Source organism: Exophiala oligosperma (assembly GCF_000835515.1).
Source record: "Exophiala oligosperma strain CBS 72588 unplaced genomic scaffold supercont1.4, whole genome shotgun sequence".
Lineage (NCBI taxonomy): Eukaryota > Fungi > Ascomycota > Eurotiomycetes > Chaetothyriales > Herpotrichiellaceae > Exophiala > Exophiala oligosperma.
This window is the reverse complement of record NW_015622821.1, coordinates 857418-879797: the sequence shown is the minus strand read 5'-3', so window position 1 is coordinate 879797 and position 22380 is coordinate 857418. Positions and strand designations below refer to the sequence as shown.

General features: G+C 49.7%; 10 protein-coding genes across 10 annotated transcripts; 5 read left to right on the top strand and 5 right to left on the bottom strand.

Annotated features, from left to right (window-relative positions):
* Window positions 1–92: 92 nt before the first annotated feature.
* Window positions 93–2164, top strand: PV06_04450 (uncharacterized protein). The gene is made up of 5 exons (XM_016405348.1): window positions 93–262; window positions 326–388; window positions 526–620; window positions 679–891; window positions 946–2164. The coding sequence occupies exons 1-5, from the start codon at window positions 256–258 to the stop codon at window positions 1330–1332; spliced, it is 765 nt and encodes a 254-aa protein (XP_016263554.1). The 5' UTR covers window positions 93–255; the 3' UTR covers window positions 1333–2164.
* A 245-nt stretch (window positions 2165–2409) lies between these two features.
* PV06_04449 (uncharacterized protein) lies at window positions 2410–4279 on the top strand. Its single transcript, XM_016405347.1, has 4 exons — window positions 2410–3057; window positions 3124–3382; window positions 3431–3596; window positions 3754–4279. The coding sequence occupies exons 1-4, from the start codon at window positions 2847–2849 to the stop codon at window positions 3880–3882; spliced, it is 765 nt and encodes a 254-aa protein (XP_016263553.1). The 5' UTR covers window positions 2410–2846; the 3' UTR covers window positions 3883–4279.
* A 4760-nt stretch (window positions 4280–9039) lies between these two features.
* PV06_04448 (uncharacterized protein) lies at window positions 9040–9730 on the top strand. Its single transcript, XM_016405346.1, has 2 exons — window positions 9040–9226; window positions 9392–9730. The coding sequence occupies exons 1-2, from the start codon at window positions 9047–9049 to the stop codon at window positions 9716–9718; spliced, it is 507 nt and encodes a 168-aa protein (XP_016263552.1). The 5' UTR covers window positions 9040–9046; the 3' UTR covers window positions 9719–9730.
* Window positions 9731–9937: 207 nt separating this feature from the next.
* On the bottom strand, window positions 9938–11623 carry PV06_04447 (uncharacterized protein; the record flags this gene model as incomplete). Its single annotated transcript, XM_016405345.1, has 2 exons — window positions 10045–11623; window positions 9938–9967 (listed from the first exon to the last, which is right to left on the bottom strand). The coding sequence occupies exons 1-2, from the start codon at window positions 11398–11400 to the stop codon at window positions 9938–9940; spliced, it is 1386 nt and encodes a 461-aa protein (XP_016263551.1). The 5' UTR covers window positions 11401–11623.
* Window positions 11624–11961: 338 nt separating this feature from the next.
* On the bottom strand, window positions 11962–12960 carry PV06_04446 (uncharacterized protein; the record flags this gene model as incomplete). Its single annotated transcript, XM_016405344.1, has 1 exon — window positions 11962–12960. One exon carries the CDS (start codon window positions 12958–12960, stop codon window positions 11962–11964), a length of 999 nt encoding a protein of 332 aa, XP_016263550.1.
* Window positions 12961–13044: 84 nt separating this feature from the next.
* On the bottom strand, window positions 13045–13602 carry PV06_04445 (uncharacterized protein; the record flags this gene model as incomplete). The annotated part of the gene is made up of 1 exon (XM_016405343.1): window positions 13045–13602. The coding sequence occupies one exon, from the start codon at window positions 13600–13602 to the stop codon at window positions 13045–13047; it is 558 nt and encodes a 185-aa protein (XP_016263549.1).
* Window positions 13603–13974: 372 nt separating this feature from the next.
* On the top strand, window positions 13975–17590 carry PV06_04443 (uncharacterized protein). Its single transcript, XM_016405341.1, has 3 exons — window positions 13975–15622; window positions 15677–16445; window positions 16514–17590. The coding sequence occupies exons 1-2, from the start codon at window positions 14359–14361 to the stop codon at window positions 15820–15822; spliced, it is 1410 nt and encodes a 469-aa protein (XP_016263547.1). The 5' UTR covers window positions 13975–14358; the 3' UTR covers window positions 15823–16445; window positions 16514–17590.
* Window positions 15808–16621, bottom strand: PV06_04444 (uncharacterized protein). The gene has a single exon (XM_016405342.1). It carries the CDS (start codon window positions 16442–16444, stop codon window positions 15911–15913), a length of 534 nt encoding a protein of 177 aa, XP_016263548.1. The 5' UTR covers window positions 16445–16621; the 3' UTR covers window positions 15808–15910.
* On the bottom strand, window positions 16783–17799 carry PV06_04442 (uncharacterized protein; the record flags this gene model as incomplete). The annotated part of the gene is made up of 2 exons (XM_016405340.1): window positions 16783–17456; window positions 17526–17799. The coding sequence occupies 2 exons, from the start codon at window positions 17797–17799 to the stop codon at window positions 16783–16785; spliced, it is 948 nt and encodes a 315-aa protein (XP_016263546.1).
* Window positions 17800–18635: 836 nt separating this feature from the next.
* On the top strand, window positions 18636–21010 carry PV06_04441 (uncharacterized protein). Its single transcript, XM_016405339.1, has 6 exons — window positions 18636–19139; window positions 19257–19615; window positions 19693–19777; window positions 19944–20482; window positions 20608–20748; window positions 20817–21010. The coding sequence occupies exons 1-6, from the start codon at window positions 19106–19108 to the stop codon at window positions 20928–20930; spliced, it is 1272 nt and encodes a 423-aa protein (XP_016263545.1). The 5' UTR covers window positions 18636–19105; the 3' UTR covers window positions 20931–21010.
* The last annotated feature ends 1370 nt before the right edge of the window (window positions 21011–22380 follow it).

Below are 22380 nucleotides of genomic sequence, written 5' to 3'. Positions count from 1 at the left end.
AGGTGGCTCAGGTGGCGCAGAATACTATGCTGACGTTTATCATTGGTGAGCCTAGTCAGGTCCAAGGCCGCGCAGTTTGCGCGTTGAATGAACGAACACTCTTCAAAAGAACCAACGACACCCGTTACGTGCATATCCTGCGAAGTGATTCTCGACCCTCTGTTGTTTTTGAGTCAAACATCATCCTTCAAGGCCTCCTTGGACGAGCTTCAGCTACATAATTGTACGATTTACCTCGGTTGAAAGAGGTCCAAGATGTCTGGTTCGTCTCAATGTCCCTTTTAGCTGTGTCGGACACACCGAGCTGACCACTTCGTATCTTTAGGCAGCGCGGGTTATGATCGACACATCACCATCTTCTCAGATCAGGGTCGATTATATCAAGTCGGTACGTCCTGCTCAGACTCGAATCCGTTATCCATTGATGCTCTTTATCGATCTTCACCGAAAACCCCCTGCGCCCTTCCATCGTCGACTGCTCTCATAAGGGTTCATCAACAGAAGGATGCTTACTATCATGAACAGAATATGCCTTCAAAGCAATCACAGCAGCCAATATCACTTCCGTGGGAGTACGAGGCAAGAACTGTGCCGTGGTCATATCACAGAAGAAAGTCCCTGTAAGGATCCAACCTTGATCCAATACGTTCGTAACTATGCTGACGAAGTTGGTCACAGGACAAATTAATCGATCCGTCCTCCGTGTCCCATGTGTTCAAAATCTCGCCCTCGGTCGGATGCGTGATGACTGGTTCGATAGCGGACGCTCGTGCATCTACTGATCGAGCAAGAGGAGAGGCTGCACAGTTCAGGTACAAGAATGGCTACGAAATGCCCTGCGACGTCCTAGCGAAGCGGCTGGCCAACATCAACCAAGTTTATACACAAAGAGTAAGCAAGCCTTTCAGAAAGCGACTACTCGATCAGGTAGCTAATGCCCCATAGGCGTACATGAGACCTCTAGGAATTGCGATAACCCTCGTTTCAGTCGACGATGAATTCGGCCCCCAGCTTTACAAATGTGATCCCGCAGGCTACTATGTCGGTTACAAAGCCACAGCATCCGGGCCTAAACAGCAAGAGGCGCTTAATCATCTGGAGAAGAAGCTGAAGAACAAGGATCATGCCCCTGGCGGCTGGGAAGAGGTGGTTGAGCTGGGCATCAGCACCCTCAGCACTGTCTTGAGTGTTGATTTCAAGAAGGGCGAATTGGAGATTGGCATCGTTGGTGGACCCAAGGCCGATGGAAGTGAAGGCACCGATCCAGAGTTCAGGACACTAAGCGAAGATGAGATCGAGGAACGTCTCCAAGCTATTGCAGAACGGGACTGAAGTCGGCTTCTGAATGATGGGGTGTACGCCAAGAAAAGGCGTTGTACCAACAGATCGGCCCCCAGGCCACACTGGATCATATACCTCGACGACCACGCTGGACAGGGATCTGTTTACAACTCAGCTATTGATCTGGAGCTTGGTGTAAAAATGGGCGTTGCGGAGTCTATTGGCAGGAGAAGGCTCAGCACACTAGTGCAGCTGATACGGGATGATGTCTGTGGAGAGCCACGGTGCACGTTAGAATTATGGAAAGGATAACTTTTCTGCAACATGTGAGCCGAGCACGTTACTGCAGGGGAAAGATGGGCTTACAACTTCCGCTACTGGCCTGGTCCATACCGTCATTGCTTGGTTCCTGAGCATGACACAGCCAGGGCCAGAAGTCCGAAGGCCGTTGGCTTGTCAGAGTTCTGTGGCTGTTGGCTGAGGCTGGAGGGAAAAGCGCAAATGGAACAACAGATGCACCTGGAGCTGGAGGATCGTGTACTCCGTAAGCAGAGCAGATTCAAGGCCACTGATCTCCGTGTCAATACAAGCGAGTAGACCTTTTCGTCAACATGTCGGTGCCCATGCAGAAGCGAAGTGGATGGAAATACAACGCTGGAGCCAGTAGAGGCATCGGGAGGGCACGAGATGATGGTCAGCTACACGCCTTCACACCGTCTTCGCATCGCCCTGACCTTTCAGCTTTCTGCTTCCGGCCAAGCGCGAAGCTCGTCCCTTTTTTGAGTATAGACTAATGCAGACGGGGAGATGGTGTGATTGGCCAGACGCAGGGCCGAGTCTCCAACGCTTTCCCGATGCAATTCATTCCCACTATTCAACTCTCTATGTACAGACATTTGCACACATTCCCACTATTCGTCCCTGGTTTGCCCATGTCGGTGCCCATGACATCTCCTGCATGCTAACGTCGTGCTTCCGCGTCCAACAGGAGTCCGCCGTCGACGGTGGCCGACCCTTTCTCGTTCTCGTGCTTCTGCTTCAGTCCTCCGTATCCCCCAAGGCAGTCAATGCGGTGATGGTGGTGGTGGCTTGCTGATCCGCTGAGCGGTTCACATCTCTCCAGCAGCCCAGCAGAGCCTCGAAATTTGATCCACCGCCATAGCTGCATTATTACCGTCACGTCTCTCGTTGAGGCGATGCCCAATGGTCATGCCGCAACTACCCAAGCCGTGTCGGGTCTGGTGTTGCTAGCCTTGACCTTTTTCTGTCTCACGATACTGCCCTTGCCTAGTGCTGCCAGACTTGCCTCCAGCTTCACCGTCGAGCGTATGTCTTTCGTCACCCTTTCATACAGCTGGACATCCTCCTCCCTGCCATTTCTGACGCTACGGCCCGGGCCCATCTCTTCAAGGCCTTCTTCAAGGCAGTGACTGGTCAGGTGGAAGCAAAGCCACGACATTGACTCCTTATCTACTCGTGTCTTTGTTCCATGCCCCTTCTGCACTCTTTCCATCTAGCACCATCGTTGTCCGTGAGACACTTATGAGCCGTGATTCTTCTTAAGCATGCTTCGACCGCCGCCTCGAGAGATTTCCCATCTCCAAGACTATCACAAGCATCCAGTTGATATTGAGATCAGGGCAAAGATCCGCGACCACATTGCCTCTCTGGGGAATTTCCAGCCTGCCTGCAGATCACAAGCGACGATACCTTGTCTGTTTCAGCCACAAGTTCTTCCTGGTAGATCGGAAGCCATCGAGACAATGGCGGATGGAAGTATGTAACGACGACTGCGCGAGATACTTGTGTCCTGGGTCACTGATACTAAGTTGTCGGTGGCAGGAAACGAAGCCCGCGCGATGCGGATCCTCGAAGTGATGAATGATTTTCGGACGCTACAGATTCACATCTCATCACTCATTACACGCAACGAGGCACACCCTCCCGACCGGCATTCATACTACCTCGACGGGTATGTAGTGCTCAGGCAGAGTGCGGCCGAGTCACAGGCTATCCTAGCCACTCATTTCAACCCGGGAAACATCGGTCTGCAAGCTGGACAGGTGGACGAGTCCGAAGTCACCAAAGCCACCATGCAGAGGTATACCTAGCACGCTGTATCCCAGAGTTGTGTCTAACTGCTACGTAGAATTATTCTTGATGCCTGCACCAGAAGATTCCAGGCGCACAAGATTTATCTGCGTGCATCTGCTGCCATGAGATGGGTTCAGATGCGGATACAATTGCTGCGAGGCGAAAAACCCGGTCCACGGCATGTCAACAGTCTCCGAGCAATTGATCAACGACTGCGTCAGGTAAGTTGGTTTGTAGTGTCTGCTTGACAGGTTCAAGATCTCTGGAAATGCCAATATTCTCGCTAATCTCTCTCGACTCCCCGTACTTTTTACCAACGAGGAAGTGATCAGCACCACATGGAAAAGAATCTCCACGCTAACGAACATGTCTTTCCAGGAACTCAACGACATCACAGACGAGCATGTGGTCGGTGATTTACGCAATGCTGATCGTCGGAAAGGATACTGGATTGATGAGGATCCCACCCTGGACCGCATGCTCTCATGGATTCGAATGCAGAGGTGAAACTCAGATATACCTCGCACCATTGCAAATTCACGATTTCGCCATTTTTGATCGTATTACCAAATGACATTGGTGTGTCTGAATGCTCTAGCTTGACGCTGACCATTCTTACGCCTCGATCAACCGAAGAAATCACTTAATCTCTGCGGGCAGAGGAGCTCAATCTCGCGGGCGGGAATATCAGGACTGAAAATTTGAACGTCAAGCAACATGTTGGCATAAAAGCGAATTGGATACCCCCATTGTAGTCGTTCTCAGATGAGGGAGGGAAATATGGCGTTGGAAAGCTATGGATACACTGCGATCACGGCGTGACGCTGACACTGAATTTGTTATGCCTTCACGGGACCCGGCACTCAGTACAGAGTGAACAGGTTCCATAGGACACACAGAACACAATAATGACGGCGTAGAAAAAATCTTTTTGGACAGTTACGGCATGTTCCACAGACCAGCCTTAGCGATGTACTCCTCATTCCTCCTTCCCCTTCTCTACTAAACAAGCAGACAATTTTCGCACTCCCGCTGTCAAGAATCTCTCGACCATATTCCTTTATGCGTATTTGGTTAGACCAGAGATTGGGGCATTTTGCGGCGCCCCGCTTAGACCAGAGAAGTTTTCGGGGAGACCGAAGAGTCTGGATTCGAAACTTGTCCCCTTGTGCGAAAGCGAGGACTCTGCTAGCACAGCCTTATACCTAGAGTATCCACAGTCGCACCCTGTACAGCACTCGGGGCACCGTTGTTGACCACCCGGAGAGCCGATTCACTCCGTGGGCTCGCTGGGACCAGTCTCGGGTTCGAATGATGTGTGTACACTAAGTCAAGGTGAAGGGATCGTTTGTTTGCGAGGTGCCTCTTCAACCACAACCACATGAGTACCGGCCTCGTACGAGGAGGGGCACACAAAAATCAGATTGGAATGATGTTCCCGGCCACGACCATCTTCGTCCCACGCCGGTAAGCGCCCGGGATGTGAAAAGCTTGGGAAGGGATCACACGTGGCAGATGATGAAGCCCGGTCACTTTCTGGGCGATCAGGCTAAAATTACGGAGCACCGAAGCTGCCCAATTCACACACGGATCTCGCCAAAACCTGTCCAATATATGGCAACCCCCTCATCCATCCCTAATCCAGACGGACAATGACATCCTCGCTTGGGTTTAGCCCTGTGCCCAGACCATCAAGCTGCGACTACTGCAGCCCTCCGTTAGCGGGAGAAGAGAAAAGCTGTCGGATGGCATGGACTCGTTGGTAAGGAGTTCTGACGAGGTATGTAGTTGGCGAAACGGGAATTGCCCCATCTAAGCGAACCCGAGCGTAGGAGCCTAGACGAAGAGCTTGTACGGAACGAGCAGCCTGCAGGTGCTGCCAGTGCAAGCTGGGTGACCATGTTAAGCTGTTTTGAGAACGTCCAACCCCAAGAGAAGCATGGATCCCGGTCCCAAAGAGTTGGTTGGCCCGCAGGCATCAGGATAGCATAGCCGTACGAGCGAAAGTCCCATCTCGAATGCTGCGTTACTCTCGTAGAATCCCCGGGAGGCACCGAGTACGAACGGAGGGGGCTTGTGCGTCGAGTTCAACGAGGAACACAGTTGATGGCGGTCGACGTGCTTCATGCGACCACCTGACTGCCGATATCACAAAGTGACGGTGGTGGGTGCAATTTGCTACACCACCAACTTCCAAGCCACCACGCAAGCCGGGATTCACTTCCTTTCCTTTCGTTTTCCTCTCCTTCCATCAACAGCTCCTCCTCTCTCTCAGTCACTGGACTCAAGGTCTACGTGGTCGCTCTACAACGTGAGATATTGGATTGCACCGCCACTTTTAAATCATGTGGCTTTTCTTAGAAACGCGAGAATAAGCGCTTCTATCCTCCATTCTCTCTGCCTCTCGAACAAGACTGTGGCACAGCACTTTTGGCTTTCACCGAAGTAAGCGACAAACATTATGTGTAGTGATCAATCATCATTGAGCATCTGGGTTCGGAAGAATTCTACCCTTCAACGCTCGGTGGACCATACAAACATCAAGGATGACATATGCTTACCTCTGATCCATTTACGGGACACTCTTCACGGATACGATGCCACCCACGACAGTAGGCTACGAGGTCATCATTTGCGGGTGACTCGACCAAAACTCGCAAAACTCAACTACACCTGGACATCTTGTGCACTACTTTTGTCGTGTATCTTTGAGTCGAGCATGGAGTACGGACTTCATGTTGCCGAGATTCAATCGCAAGAATTACTTCGACGAGCTCTAGTACTCGTGCACCATCGTTTCATGTCGAAGTTCTCCTCGCCTTTCGACTGCTACTATTCAAATCTAAAGACGTATGCACAAAAAGAATTGTACAAGTACACCTGTCTGGTGCAATCCAGTCAAGTGAGTGTCAAAAGGACATTACGAAGCTTACATACTCCGTTTCTCCGCAGGTTCTTACATAAAATTGAGGCCTCATATATGGTTCCAAATAGAGAAGAGACGTTCAGTCGTTATATTTGATTAGGCGACCTGCTTACAAGCGGACTCGGCGTCCTTATGAACTCTACTTCCAGAAATACGATCCTGAAATGGCAAAGTCGGGACTTGTACGGAATACTTCTCAGCACAGGTCTTAAGGCCTGATCATCGCGGAGTATGCGGAAGTCTCACATTTGCTGAATGCTAGCATGGCCTAGAAATACTCCATGCTTTTACCATGGGTTGTGAAGATGTACTTCTTGTCCGTCACTGCACCACACATTTAGTAGGTGGATGTACAAATCATTCATCTCAGTTGTGATCATTTTCACAATTCACTACTGCATCCAGGTTGAAACGAGATTGCCAAACTCGACAACCATTAAGAACTGTACAATATGATTATCTACAGTGTCACCACCATTTTGGGAGCCGCCATACTTGCGTTGATAATATATACCATTCTATTCGTTGGCAGGAGAAGCCGAAGCCTCCCACCAGGCAAGTCTAGCCCTGTGTATATCACAAGACCTATGGTGCTGAACGACTGTTATTGTACAGGTCCGCCAACTTGGCCCGTGATTGGAAATGCTCATCAGATACCATCAAAGGGAGCTCATTTCCAGTTCGTGCCAAAAGAAAACTCCCTGCGCATACAATCATCGTTACTGACAGTTTCGCAGACTTACAGAATGGGCAAAACGGTACGGGGGCATTTACAGTTTGAAACTGGGTCCCTCCACCGCCATTGTCCTGAGTGATCGCCGATACGTGCGTGAGATAATGGATAAGAGAAGTGCCATTTCCAGCGGTCGGCCGCCGTCGACGCCATTCCAAAAGGTCATGGGTGGCGGTGACCACCTGCTCGTCATGGATTACAGTCCCAAGTGGCGCGACACGAGAAAGCTCCTTCAACAGGAACTGACTGCATCGATCTGTGACAAGAAGTATTTCAGTCTTCAAGAGGCGGAAGCTGTACAAATGCTTCGGGATATCGTCGAAGCTCCAGACCGCTTGATGGATCATCCGAAACGATACAGTAACAGTATCATTATGAGCATATGTAAGTTTGGTTTCCATAGTTTCTGCTTTTGTCAATCTGGTCAACCCATTCCTGACCTCCATCGTTACGTTAGTCTTCGGAAGTCGCACACCAACCGTCGACACTCCACACATGAAGAAACTCTACCAGGTCATGGATGAGTTTATGAAGATCATGGAACTCGGGGCTATGCCACCTGTCGATGTCTTTCCCTTCCTCAAACGGATCCCCGAACGGTGGCTGGGCAACTGGATCACCCGGGCCGGCGACGTTGGACGCAAAATGGACTCGATGTATCACGATCTCGCCGATACGGCGATCAAACGGAGAGAACAACAAGCCGGAAACGGCAAATCGATCATCGACAGGATTCTCGACAGGCTAGAAGCGGAGAAACTCCATTTCACTCGTCACCAGCTGGATTTCTTGGGTGGAGTGGCCATGGAAGGAGGATCGGAAACGACGGCGGCGACCGTCTTGAGTGTCATCAAGGTCTTGACGTGTTACCCGGACGTCCAGAGGAAAGCTCACGCCGAGATCGACAAGTGGTGTACCGAGGACGCTTCGCCAAGGTGGTCAGACCGTGAACGCCTTCCTTACGTGTTGCAAATCATAAAGGAGACGATGAGGTGGCGACCGATTGGGGGTCTCGATGTTCCTCATTCACTTTCTGAAGGTACGTTTTTGGGTTTGTTTTAGCATTGAAGGGGACGCCGTCCCTTTCTCTTCTTCAGTCGTTGTTTCGCTCTTTGCTGAATGTGTTGAATAAACAACTACGTACAGATGTCATGATTGAAGGCATGCTATTACCCAAAGGTAGTACACTTCTCGTCAACTTTTGGGGTTTACATCAAGACGAGAAGAGGTACGAGGACCCAGATAAATTCGACCCGGATCGATACGCCGGGTTCACTCAACTGGCTCATGATTATGCCGTGTCTGCTGATTTTGAAGCTCGCGATCATTATAGTTATGGTGAGTTTTTGACTTCCACAAGTCTGTGACGATTCAACATGACATGGCAACTTGCTAACAATTCTCTCTGCGTTCGCGTTTGGTGCTTTCTAGGTGTCGGTAGAAGATTGTGTCCCGGGATTCACCTGGCAGAAAGAAATCTGTTTATTGCGGTCGCGAAGTTGATCTGGGCCTTTTCTTTCGAAAAAGTCGTGGACGATCAAGGTCGACCGTTGGACATCGACCTCGATTACGAAACAGGATTTGACGAAGGGTTGGTCATTTGTTCAAAACCTTTCCCTTGCGACGTCAAGCCGAGAAGCCAGAAAAGGGTCGAGACCATAATGAGAGAATTGACAAAGGCTGAAGAGGAGGTTTTTGCAAAGTATCCTTTGTGATGAATGAGTACGAGTTGATAAAGAGAGGACGAGTTAGGGCAAGGCTGGATACTTGAAACAAGGCTGAACTGAACCTCGGCTTGTCAGGTACTTAAGCACTTACCTCTTAAGTACTGTATTTATTACCTGCTCCGTGTAAAAGAAGCAGCCAACCTGGTGTCTCCAAACTGTCACTCCCACTTTTGATACCTTTACCTTGATCCTCGATTGTATGTTAAAAAGTCATATCAATTCCTATATACTACGTACCTCTCTCTTTCTGCCACCTTATCTGAGCTCTATATCTTCAAAATCACCATGACTACCACACAAGATTCGACGACGAAAGAACAACCATGGCATGCGTCATTCCCCGCTCCGAGAACCACCGAACCTCAAGTCGTCAAGAGGGAAGACTTGTTGGCCATGTTCAAGTCTGGAAACAGGAGAGCAGGAAGGGATTTCTTGTTGGTGGATGTAAGGAGGAATGATCATGAAGTGAGTTGGATGAATCCTAACCCCCGTCACCTACCTTGGATTTTCTTCCCTCTACTTACCTCCTACCCGTACTCTCAAGTTCCTGTTCTTGCTTCTCATCTCTTCTACTTGACTCTCAAACTTGGGGTTTTCCTCTCTCCGTGGTTACTTATGGTAATTTCCCAGGGTGGCACAATTCACTCATCACTCAACCTACCAGCTCAATCTTTATACCACAGTTTACCAACTCTTTACACCCTCGCCACTTCGACCGGTGTACCTCTGGTGATATTTTATTGTGGATCTTGTGGTGGGAGGGGACCTCGTGCTGCGGGTTGGTTTGCAGATTATATTGAAGACCAGACCGCGACAAAACCAAGTGATACGTCTTCCACGGTACAAAGTGCAATTCTACAAGGTGGTGTTAAAGGATGGGTGGCAGGTGGTGAAGAATATATCAAATATATGGATGGATTCGAAAAGGGTGTATGGGAAAAGACAACGACGACATAACTTGATTACCCTGTACTCGATAGAAAAAAGCCTTTGGTCAACAAATACTTTCTTCTATCTCATCTCCTTTTTCATGGTACCAAACCCAGTAAAACCACAATTCATAACAAGATCAAAATACTCGTTACTTATTACCTGAGGTGGGTATATTCTCAAATCATACTTCTCGTTCTTTTCTTCGTATTTACAGGTATCTCGTTTTCGTTGTCGTTGTCGTTTTTATTTCTGGACCATGCATTTCCACGTACCCTAAATCCATCAGGAGGATTTAATGACAATAACCCATCCGACGACGACGATGCTCTCCCCCTTTTCATGTCGGGAACATCAAAAGTTAGGATCTCCGGAGACGACTTTTTCCGTCCGAGACCGACACGACTCAAAAATTCTTCAAACTCGTCCCCCTCGACACCCAAGGATTTTATGTGACCTTGCTCGATTTGTGCCAGGATCGGTTTTCCATCCAATTCCTCACAAGATTGGTCCCAAACGTTTTGCATGAAGGTGACGAGGTTTGGTAGAAACTTTTCCAGAGGGAACTTGACAATCAACCTGTCTAGACGAGAAGATCGGTACCGTTCTGAAGCGTCGGCCGGGATGGAGAATTCAGACAACCATTGTGATCTGATCTGGGTCCATTCCGGATCTTCTCGACCCGACCCGACCGGATCTGTCGTGACATTGTCGTGCTCCTCCCCGGTCACAACAACGGAGTCAGGATCGGTAAATAAGTCGTTGACGAGTTGGGTTTTCTCGTCAAGTTCACGACGACGACGACGACGACGACGACGACCACCACCACCACCACCACAGACATCCTCGCCGTCATCGTCGGGGATCAGGTGTCGAGGGTCGACGTAACCCCACGCGAAGCAATCATCGAGACGTGGCAATACGTTTTTGTCTTCCTCGATGATGGACGCATGAGGATGGGTCCCGAGCGATTCCAAACTGGCTTGGAGCATGAATTCACATGCCACGTGCATCCACGTCTCGTTCGGAGGTAGGTTCAATGTCGCCGACATTTCTGCCGAGATTGTCATGAATCGTGGAAGAAGATCAAACAGTGACGGTGATGATACCGTCATTGACTGTGACTGTGAGGGTCGATGTTGTGATGAACCAGCGACGTCATGTCTATTCCGATTCCAAAATCTACAAATTCGGTCCTCCACATCTCGTAGGACGTTATCCTTTGAAGTGGCCGGTTGCTTGCTCAGTCTCCGAGCGTACCGTCCCCTTCCCCCCAACCAACGACGGCGAGAAGCCAGGTTCTCGACCGAAACGGAACGTAACTTGTTTCGAGTGTCTCGACTGAATTCGGTCGTCGTCGTCGTACTCGATCGGTTTGACAGCAGGACCAAAAATTCGAGCATGTCCAAATTACTGTAGAATTCATTCGACTTTGGATGCGCGGGATGTCGTCGGTTAAAGTGATTGATGAAACGGTCGAAAATCGTCAACAGTCGATTCGCTTCGGTAGTTTGTGTCGCATCTCGACATCCAATCGAAAGAAGACCGAATTGTGATTTGATGGCATGATACAGAGTGTATTCCAATATCATCACATCAACGTCGAGTTGTAAATCCGGGTCTGCGCAACGAGTGTCCGACATTTTTATTTTTGGATGTCCGTACCGAGTTGCTGTTTGCCCTTTGGATATTGTTTCTCGATTTATCATCGCGAGTGTCACAGAACCAAAGTCATGGTGTTTGTTTGTGACGAACGACAACGAAAATGTCGGGGCCACATCAGGAAAATAAGTTTCTGCCTTTTGTTTTTTCTCCTTTACCCGTGTTATTAACTACCAAAAGACAAGGCACCTAGGTAGTGTGGTCTCTGGAATAATGAGACACTTGGGTACGGAGTACGGGGTTGTCAGGATCGTCGTGGGTGTGTTGTTGAGTTGTCTCCCTCTCCCTCTCCCTCTCTCTCCCTCCTCGGCTCGAAATGTGATGACAATAGCAAATCACGAGACGTCGCTTAGATGAAACGCACCATACATACTCACTTTACTCCCTCTCCAATGACACCAGACAAGAACAAACCATACACTCCGAGACAGATCCATTCATTCATGTCTTGTACATAAAAGCTATCCATGATAGGTTCGATGCTCGTGTGGACATCAAACTAGATACCCCCGAGACAGACGCCAGCGCTATGCTTATCACAAACATGAGAAAGTCCTTTGCCAGCGCTTGCAAAGTGGCCAGCCTCGCCGGTTTCTATCGCTAATAAACTATCTCTTTTTCCCTTTACCGCTCTTTGACCCCTTGACCGAGTTCACCTCCGTCTTGTAAGCCGCATGCTTTTCCTCCTTGATATGATCAAACAACTTGTTCTTCGAAGGAAATTCAGCCTGACACACCGCGCATTGCAACACAGATCCGACCTTGTCCGACTGTTGTTCTGCTGCTTTCTGTGCCGCTTTCCTGGCCTTCTTCTGCTTGGCCTTCCCCAACTTCGGTTGTTGTTGAGCTGTCTCCGGCTCTGATGTCTCTGGTGTATCTTCCAAGCTGATGTCTCCGACCTTAGAAGACATCACATTGGCTGGCCCCCCTAATATCCGCTGTTCAACATCAGATCGAGCAGCGTAATCGTCGTCAGAGTCATCCTCGATCGCTTCAGACCCTCCCGAAGCACCTTTTGCGTCCACCGCTGTGTCAATATCCGGCTTGTCCACAGCATCATCTGAAACATCCTGGCCATCAAGGCTCGGGTGGGCGTGCTCATTAGGGGTATGTGCTGGATGTGGCTCTCCTTCCTCTTCGCCTTCCGGGGCTGTGTTCTCAACCTCCAAATCTAGAGCCCTACCTTCAGCACGCATCTCTCTCTGCAATTGTTTCAACATTTTAACATGCTTTTTGCTCTTTTCATGTGACTTGAATTGCGCCTCACTCTTGAATGTTTTATCGCAAACCACACATTCATATGCATGTTCCTCCACTTCAGATTCGCTGGAAAAGCCTCCTTCATGTTCATCATGAGAAGGTCTTGATCTTGCCCATTCTGGTATTTCAGCTGTGTCCATCTCTTCCATTTTTGCCAATCTCGCCGCCTTGGATCGTGCCGCCTGCGCCGCAGTGGCTTCTCGAAGTGCTCTTTGCCGCTCAGCTTCGGACTTTTGGTTATTTTGTACTCGCGGATCGCGTTTCCGCACAAACGCAACAAGAGAACGGACGGCCTCGTTGTATTCTTGAATCGCATCCTCGCGTATTTTCTTGTTCTCTTTTTCCATCAGCCTCCTGATCCTTCGATCTGGCGCATCGGACAATTTGTATTGATCCTTCCACGAATAGCTTTTTCTAGTAGCAAACCCGTTCTAGGAGGCGTAAAAGGGTCGGACAGTATCCTCGTAATGGTCATCTTTCAGACCGAACTCGGGGTAATCCATGTAATCTTGGCCCTCCCACTGACAAGCAATGTCTTCCTCCTTTGCGAGCTGATTGAAAAAGTCATTCAACCCTCCGTAGAAGCCGCTTAGGGCATCTGTAAAATCTAAACGACCATTGAACTTCATCATCAACTTCATTACTTCCTCCGCCGAGGTCATACGAATATTGTATGAGAAGTCGGTGGCAGCCGCACCAGCCGCGCTATCTCCTCGGAGGAGGATGTCTCGATGAGAGTCATACCAGGCTCGTTCCTGAGGATCGGAAAGGACTTCATAGGCGGACTGGATTTCAGCGAACAAGGCGGTGGCATCTTCGACGTTACCGTAATTGCGGTCGGGGTGCAGCTCGAGAGCTTTGCGCCGGTAGGCTTTCTTGATCTCATCGTCCGTGGCCGTACGCTCAACTCCAAGCAGATCATAGTAATCGGCCTTTGCTGGAGGTTGCTCTCCCTCGGCTGCATTACTTGTAGACTGTCTCTGACCCATGGCCAATGTCCTACACGTACGAGACGAGGAAGGTGGTAAATTCACGAGCAGTCAGTCAATCACTCCTACCCACCTGAACCCCTCCCACCGCCTTGAGAAAGAATGCCGCAGGGAGGATGGAAGGCAGACACGCGATGATGATTTACTACAGTATTCCGTACTCAATAAGCGACCCCCGACAAAATAATTTCCTAGGCTCTAGTCTCGCCTAATGGTGGGTGCCAATATTAAAGCTGCTTTACCAAGCATTTCGTTCGGCTGCGGCCTGCGCCTAAAAATTGCCTCAATCACGTGCACGTGCACGTCTACCGCCTTTCCCGCCTTTTGTCCTTCATCGAGACTGATCTTTTCCATTAGTTGGCGATCAAAGATGCCCATTTTTATTCTTGTCCCGTCCGTTTGAAGAATCGACACCCAGAATTTTAGCATCTGTCAGATGACGGGGCGTGCCTCAGCGTAGCAATTCCATTTGTTCCCGACCTCGATCTCGACCGCGACCTTACCTGCGGGAGTGCTTCGCACAACGTTCGATCGTCCCGTGTGGCGACAAGGACATGGTCTGGGGAATAAGATCCGTAGGCGAACTGGATATTACGTCCGCCACTTTGATTATTTCGACATTTTTCACCTGTTAATCATCCCAAGATAGCGTAGTGTCAACAGCCAAACTTCGACCATGACTACAAATCCCTCGCTGGCAAAAATCAACATTCTCTTCTGTCAATCATCCCAATACTGCTCGTACATGCGGTCACGATGAAGTTTGGTCAAGATTTTGAGGCAGCGCTCTCGCGTGAGGAGTTTCCTCAAGAGTGGATTAACTCTGCCATTTCTTACAAAAAGCTGAAAAAGTGTATCAAACGAGTCCAGGAAGAACTCGCCTCTCTCGGTCTCGATAAAGAAACTCTTGACGCTTTGTGGCAGCATGTCGGATCTGGCGACACCGAGATTGGAGGCTCGCTGGGTGAAAGGCTGATGCAGTATTCGGTCGATGGGAGCGAGAAAGTCAGCTTTACACCAAGATTGACCATTGTCATTGATCCACGCGATGGCTCCCCCATGGATGCTTGTTTGGCGCCGGACACTCGTCGAGTTTTGCAACGCCTCGCACGGAATTCCAGAGCCTCAGTTTCGGGTCCATCTCGACGGGATGATTCTTCCCCAGCTCAGCCAAGAGTGGCCGATGGGTCATTACAAGACAATACAGCTCAAGATCCCGCATTTCAGAATGCCGACGTGATGTCTGAAGAAGATGAACTACAACCTCAAACAATTGAAATACCCTTGACATCAGACTCCGAGTTCTTTCAGATCCTAAAGCGGGAATTGGCTGATCTCGACCGCTTGCAAGACTCGGAGCAGACTCAGCTACAGGAGGAAATCCTCAAACTTGGTGCCCAACTACGCGACTTGAAATCAGAAAAGACCAAACGCTCTAAGCAGGAAATTGAGATTTGGCGCAAGATTTTCGAGCTCTACGCAGAAGCTGAAATCTTCATGTCGTCCCACGAAGCGGATGCCGGTGCCAGAGATGCTGAACGCGCGCAACTACAGTATTCCAACTTTAACCAAAGTCTAAAAAAACAGCAGAAGGAAGTTCGAAGACTCGGGAAGGACGCCAGTGCCGCCTTGGAACGCTTCCTAGGCATCAATAGCAACTTGATCCGACTGATCAAATTCCAGGAGATCAACAAAACGGCACTCTCCAAGATCATGAAGAAATTCGACAAGCGCACGGCACTGCACGCACGATCAACCGTGTCGGATACGCTGATCAAGTCACCATTCATGGCACAAAACCTGGCCAAAGCCACTTGTTTCACCATTTCGCAAGAATTACTCAATATTATCCCGCAACTGAACGACTATTTGTGCCCGGTATGCTTCAGCATTTCTTACAAGCCGATCCGGTTAAAGTGTGGTCACATTTTCTGCATAAGGTGTATGGTCGTCATGCAGAGAGAGGAAAAGGACCACTGTCCTCTTTGTAGACAACCAGTGGTCCTTGAAGCTTCAAGTGGTAAGCCAATGGTTTTGCGATGTGTATGAGTACAAATTGCTAACGTGCTTGCAGCTAACGTGGACCGAGAATTACTCAAATTCATGAAGGCCAATTTCAAGTCGGAAGTCAAGGCTAAACAAAGGGATAACGAGATCCAAGCTGGTATCGATCGATGGGGAGCACAATACGAGAATTCCAAGAAGTGCAACGTCATGTAATCAATTTTGTCGAGCGTACAGAAAATCACCTATCCTTAATACTATCTGATGAGAACACCAACTTGGCCAGGGCTTCACCCATTCAGGATCAGGTCTCTGCGGCTTTCTCATCTTTACCTTCGACGGCGTCAATGGCATCTTGAAGAATGATTTTGGTCATTTTCATGAAAGCCTGCATTGCCTTCCAACGATTCTCTGGAGGAGCTCCGCTCATGAGCTTCATGAGGTCCTTGGGAACAACCTGCCACGATATACCATACTTGTCCTTCAACCAACCACATTTCTGAGCAGTCTCGTCGCCCCCTTCGCTCAACTTATTCCAGTAATGATCGATCTCCTCCTGATCGTCGCACATGACCTGGAAGCTAATTGCTTCGGTAAAGTGGATTTCGGCAGGTTTGGAATTCAAGGCCGTGAAACGTTGCCCGTTGAGGCTGAATAGAACGAACATGACGGAACCGGCCGGCTGCTTATGGATCTCTGTACCTGCCTCTGGGAAGCGAGTTGTTTCATCGATGGAGGAATTTGGAAAGATGGAAGTATAGAACTTCGCCGCCTCTTCGGCTTGGTCCTCGAAGAAGAGACAATTGACGAAGTTGCTGGATTTGGAAAGTGCAGACATGGTGAGTACCCGGCGTGAAGAGTTGTTTGTTATTGTCTTGAGAGGGCATATCTAACACCATTTATATAGATGTTTCATGCCTCAGTCTTCTACTACTGAACATCCCTGTTCACGTCAGGCAACAGCTGCGCCAAGGCCGGTAGGACCTCGTATTCATGCCACTACAATAGTGCCGACTTGGAGGACATTGAAAATCAACCAGAAGAGAATGACAATGTAATAGCCATTATGGAAGTGTTGTTGCTCTATGTCCACCACAATTGATGTTATTGGCCCCAATGGCGGTTGCTGCCTGTGCCAAGCCATACCCCTTCCACCACCCTTGTCAAAATCGCTCATCATTTCTTCAACGCCGTCACTGTCGAGCCATCTGGGGTGCCGACCTTGAGCGACAAACCGGCTCGTTTCTCCCAGCTCTTCAAGAGTTCAGTGTGGTCGGCCGTCGGCTCAAGTCCCTCTTGGGCTTCCTTGAAATACTTGAGGATCAAGTCGGGCATATCGGTATCGAAGTTGACCTTTTCAAATAGTTCCTTGGAGATACCAATATCCTTCACAAGCAGAGCAAGTTGGTACCCGGTCGCGTATTTCTTGGGCAGTGCATCAGTTGCATAGCTATCTGATGTGGAAAAGTTCCGGCCTGTTCCAACATTGAGAACATCAATCATCTGGACAGGGTCGAGGCCGTATTTCTGTCCTGCCACCAGCGCATCCGACAAGGCGATGATTGATCCAGCACTGGTGTAATTGTTCAATGTCTTCATGGCGTGACCAGCACCCAACTTACCCATGTGGAAGACCCATTTCGCCATGGCCTGGAGAACGGGCAGGACTCTGTCAAAGGCCTCCTGAGTGTCTGATCCCACCATGAGCGTGGCCTCACCAATATCGGTGTCGTGGAGTCGTCTCTGCGTGACTGGTGCGTCGACCAGAACCAAGCCCAGATCTGCCAGGTCCTTGCCGAGGCTCTGGGTGTCGTATGGTGAAGACGACGATGTGTCGACGATAATGCATCCTAAACACAAGTATTTATATCAATATATATTCTTTTATGTCGTTGTCTGTTGTACGGTATTAAACTTACCCTTTTTCAAACCCTTGGCGATTCCATTCTCTCCCAATACCACTTCCCTCACGACTTTTCCTTGCGGCAACATGGTGATCACGACATCGCAATCCTTGAATGCATTTGGGCCGGCTTCGGCGATGGTGACATTCTCATATTTCGAAGCGAATTCCTTTTCTCGCGCTGGATCTGCATCCCTCACGACACAATTGAAGCCTGATCGAGGCAGGTTCGATGCCATTGAGGCACCCGCCTTGCCGAGGCCGATATATCCTACAGTCTTGACAGACATTTTTTGTTTCTTTTCAACAAGGTAATTTCACAGTGTACAAGTCAACGACGAGATACGGAGTACAAGGTTCAGCTCTGCTCGAACGAATAGTGTATGTCTGGTCTGAAAAGAGTGTTTGGGTATTCGCAAAAGTACTTGATGGTTCTTGGCCTTGCTTTGGCCTTTTCTACCCCAAAAGACGTGCGCTCTCAATTCCGCTCAAGAAGAAGAGCCGGTGTTTGTAGGGACAGCCAAAGCTGCCCATCCTATCCTTTGACGGACATTACACGTACCATCCAGGCTGGTTTTCTCCACGCCAAGTTCCGTCCTCCACGCTTTTTGGCTCGATGCGAAAATGAGGGGGAGAAAGGCACAAGCTACACCGAAGGCGGACGGGGTACCCCCATCAACGATCAGGGCCATGGGCCCTGATGGGGTTTGCTGGCTCATGACCCACGATAAACGACGAGCTGCTTTTCGCGAGGACCGTTCGGAAACTTCGGGAGGTGTGCTTTACTGGGGTACTCCGTATCGAGTGCACGTACAAGAAGGTTTGCGTTTCTCTCTCTCACGCGCGCAGGGAACGTGGTGCATGCTGAAGGTACTTGTAAACTCTGCACCCAAGGAATGCGAGTCCTCGTGGACGACGGGAATTGTCCCCCAAGTGGCTCTACGGATGGGTGAACTCCAGCACCGTTTTTTGGGGGGGAGGGTCCTCAGTTTCTGAGGGCGACCAAGGCGTCAAGGGCAATAATCAATCAAAGTACCCAATCAGCTTCATGATGGGTTTATCCCGGGGGCCTGAATGGAGTGAGAAACGAGGCTTGCCTCCGCATCTTTCGAGGAAGAGGGACCATCCTTTTCAACCTCCACAAATTCGGTTCACCAAAGGCTCATCAGACACTTCGAGAAACTCAACCTTGCCGCCAACCCCCCAAGCATCTGGGCTAGGCTGGGCTTGTCAACAAACGCTGCTCTGCATCCGGAGTTCTGACTTATCCGAGCACTTCCTGGACTGTCTGTTCCGTGTGTTGTCTAGACTCCCCTGCTCTAATGGGGTTATTCCCTTGATCCTTATTTTTCGGATATTTCTTTTTCTTTTGATTTATGCTTTTGTGACTGGCGAGGGAAAAGGAGAAGACGCTACTCTTAAAGATAACACCAAGTAGGCGTATAGACGCGAGAGAGACAGAATCACGACTTGGTCTTGCAGATCGAACAACGAAACAACAACAAGAACCCAACACGTTCTATATCTTACGCTACGAAAAGGTGGATTTCGAGATTTGAAAAGACACAACAATACAAAGAAGTCTTGACAGTCAACATGGGCTCAATAGCGCCAGAAAGTCCAATGAAAGGTGAGTAAATCTGGGAGTTACGTATCATCGAAGAAACATGCACACACACACACTCACTCACAAAAGAGCGGCAACCAGCTTAACATGAAATGGTTTTTCTCTAACACTTTCTTGCAGTCATCATCGTCGGAGCAGGTTTGGGAGGATGCGCCACCGCCCTGGCGATGCACAATGCAGGATTCGAAGTGGTCGTGTTTGAAAAGGTGCGCGAGTTCTTGAGGCTAGGAGATTCGTTGGGGTTGGGTGAGAACGCGTTCAAACTGCTCGACCGATGGTCTCCCTTGTTGAGGGACAGATTGATCGAGATCGGCAACAAGTCTCCCAATATGCAAATCCGACGGTGGCACGACGGGAAGATTCTGGCCCAGCAACCTCTGATGGACATGGCCGGGTATATCGGTCATCGAGGAGATTACCACAGGGGGTTTTTGGACGCCGTCGCTGAAAAGGGTATCCCTGTACATATGGGTACAGAGGTGAGCACCTACCAAAGATTTTAACGACCGTACATGCCACTCACCACGCCGGTATACTGACATCTCGTGTGATATAGGTGTTGGATTACGACGATACTGCACCTTCAGTAACTCTGAAGAATGGAGAGAAGCATTACGCCGATATCGTGATTGCTGTTGATGGTTAGTTCCAACTTTTTTTCTCTCTCCCTCCCTTCTCTTCCACCACCACACACTCGACCACCGACCTATAGAGAACCCTTCCCGTCAATTCCACATCGGATTGATAACTACCATTAAGTCATTTTTCTGTGCTAACCATGTCTCCGTCCTTGGTGACTTTTTGTAGGAATAAAATCAAGAGCACGAGAACTGGTTTTGGGATTCGACGACAAACCAAAGTCATCCGGGTACGCTTGTTTCCGGGCCTTTTTCAAAGGGGACCATCTCCGAGGGGACCCCCTGACGGCCGAGTTTGTGGAAAAGGAGTGCGTCAACATTTGGATCGGCAAGGACAAACACCTGGTACAAAACACTCTCCGCAACGGTGAAGAGTTCAACTGGATCATCACCCACAAGGACACCGAAGACATCAAAGAGTCGTGGTTCCAACCCGGGGACATGAACGCCGTCCGTGAGTTGGTGGAGGATTGTGACCCCCGAGTGGCAGCCATCGTTCGGAAGACCGAATCATGCCTGGACTGGAAGATTTGTTACCGTGATCCCATCCCGACTTGGGTGAGCAAGAATCACAAAGTCGCCTTGATTGGGGATTGTTGTCATCCCCACTTGCCCACCAGTGCTCAAGGAGCCAGTCAAGCCACCGAGAGTGCCGCAGTGTTGGCCCAGTGTTTGTTGCTCGCCGGGAAGGGTAATGTTCCATTGGCGGTGAGTAAACCATCACCAGTTCCCACCACGATTGCCACCTACCTTTCCAAACCACGCGTTCACAGGGGTGAAGGTGAACATTCGATGATGCTGGTGCTGATACTGATATTCCGTGTGTGGTATAGACGAGAGTTTATGAAAAGATTCGGTTCCCAAGAGTCCGAAGAGCTCAAACGAATGGTGAAGACGTCAGAGACAGGTGGCACAACGCTCTGGATCGTGTCGAAGATGGCGAAGAGATTGATCCTGATAGTGTCAAAATCAGGGTGAGTCTATACCTCTCGTTCCCCTTTTGCTGTTGTCACAGTGGTTGATCTTTTCCCCCCTCCTACAGAACGCCGTGTTGTATGATTACGACGCCGAAGCGGACACGAGAAAACAATGGCCTGAAATGTCAAGAATCGTGGCCGAGGAATTAAGAACTGGAAAAATCACTCCTCTATGTTGATGTGTATGTTTTTGTCGTTTCTTCCTTCATACAAAGTCACACAGTACCATATATATATATATATAGCTCGCGTAACGGTCTATCGGTTTTTTTCAGTCTTCGTCCTTCCTCATATACATGCATTCTTACATACTACACAAGTGTTGCTACCTTTTTCTACGCAACGAATAATTTTCCCAAAGGAACTTGACCTGCTCTTTCATGACCAGTAGACCGACTGACTGTTTACTCCGTATAGTGTTGTATGAGATATGTTATATTATATATACTTCCATGGTACATTTCTACTATTGTGACGACTACTACTACTATCATCGTCTGTATATGTCATCCTCCTCGGCCCTTCTTCTTGAAATGTTCTTCCCTTCCACCACATTCCTCCGATTTGTTATCACAACCTTGGTTTGACACCCTCCTTTAGGATATCTCTCCTGTCGCCGTCCAAAATCTCCCAACCTTTGCCTCTGTACCTCTGGCCCCAGATTCCGTTCCTACCGGGTGCGAGGATGGAGTTCGGATCCAAAGAATCCTTGATCTTTTCATTGAATTTTCTCAGGGCCCCTCCACCCCAACTGTAGGTTTCCGCCACTTGATCGGCAAACAACAAATGCGTCCTGTATTCCCCAAAGCCTTCCTGGGCCGCCTCACGGATCATCTCACGCATGAGGTTCGTGGCCCGTTGTTTTGCGTCAGGGTCCGCTCGGTCATAGACGATGTTGGAGATGTAGTGCATCTCGCGGCCTGCTACGCACATGGTGGGGAAAACGTCGAACCCGTACTTCGCGTGAAGTCGACAGATGCTCTTGTGGATCAAACTGGCGTCCTGACCTTTGGTGGGGGAGATGGGACTGAAGAACAAATGGGCCGCGTTGGGTTGCCAGTTCAACCAGTCGAGTTCTTTCAGCACCGGGACACCACTGCACACGGCCACCCGGGAGTGGAGGTAGTGGTCGGCGGGGACGTCGGAGGGGAACAAGAATTTGGCCCCCTCGATGCGGCCGAATTCGGACTTGATGAGTTTGAGCTGCGACGCGATCGACGCTTCGTCGCCGTACTGGGTGCCGTAAAAGACCCAAGAGACGTCGCCGCAGGGCAGCTTGGAGGCCTTCTCCCGGATCACCTCGCGTGGCATCTGGCCGGGACCGGTGTACCAGTGCGAACGGGGCTTACCGGTCACGGCGAGTTCTTGGATGACGTGCCGAAGTTGAGGGATGTTGCCGAGAATGCGTTTCTGGGCGAGCGGTCGAATGATCTCGACAATCTGTGCAAAGTCCTCTTCGCGCGGGAAGGTGATCATGTAGCTTTGGTGGCCGGTCTCGGGCATCAACCAAAAGCCCATCTTGGTGACGATGCCGTAGTTGGACTGGGAGAAGATGCCGTCGATGTATGGACCGTACGCCGCCTGGAAAGATTGCCACGTCGGGTTGTCGGCACCGTCTTTGCCAGGCAT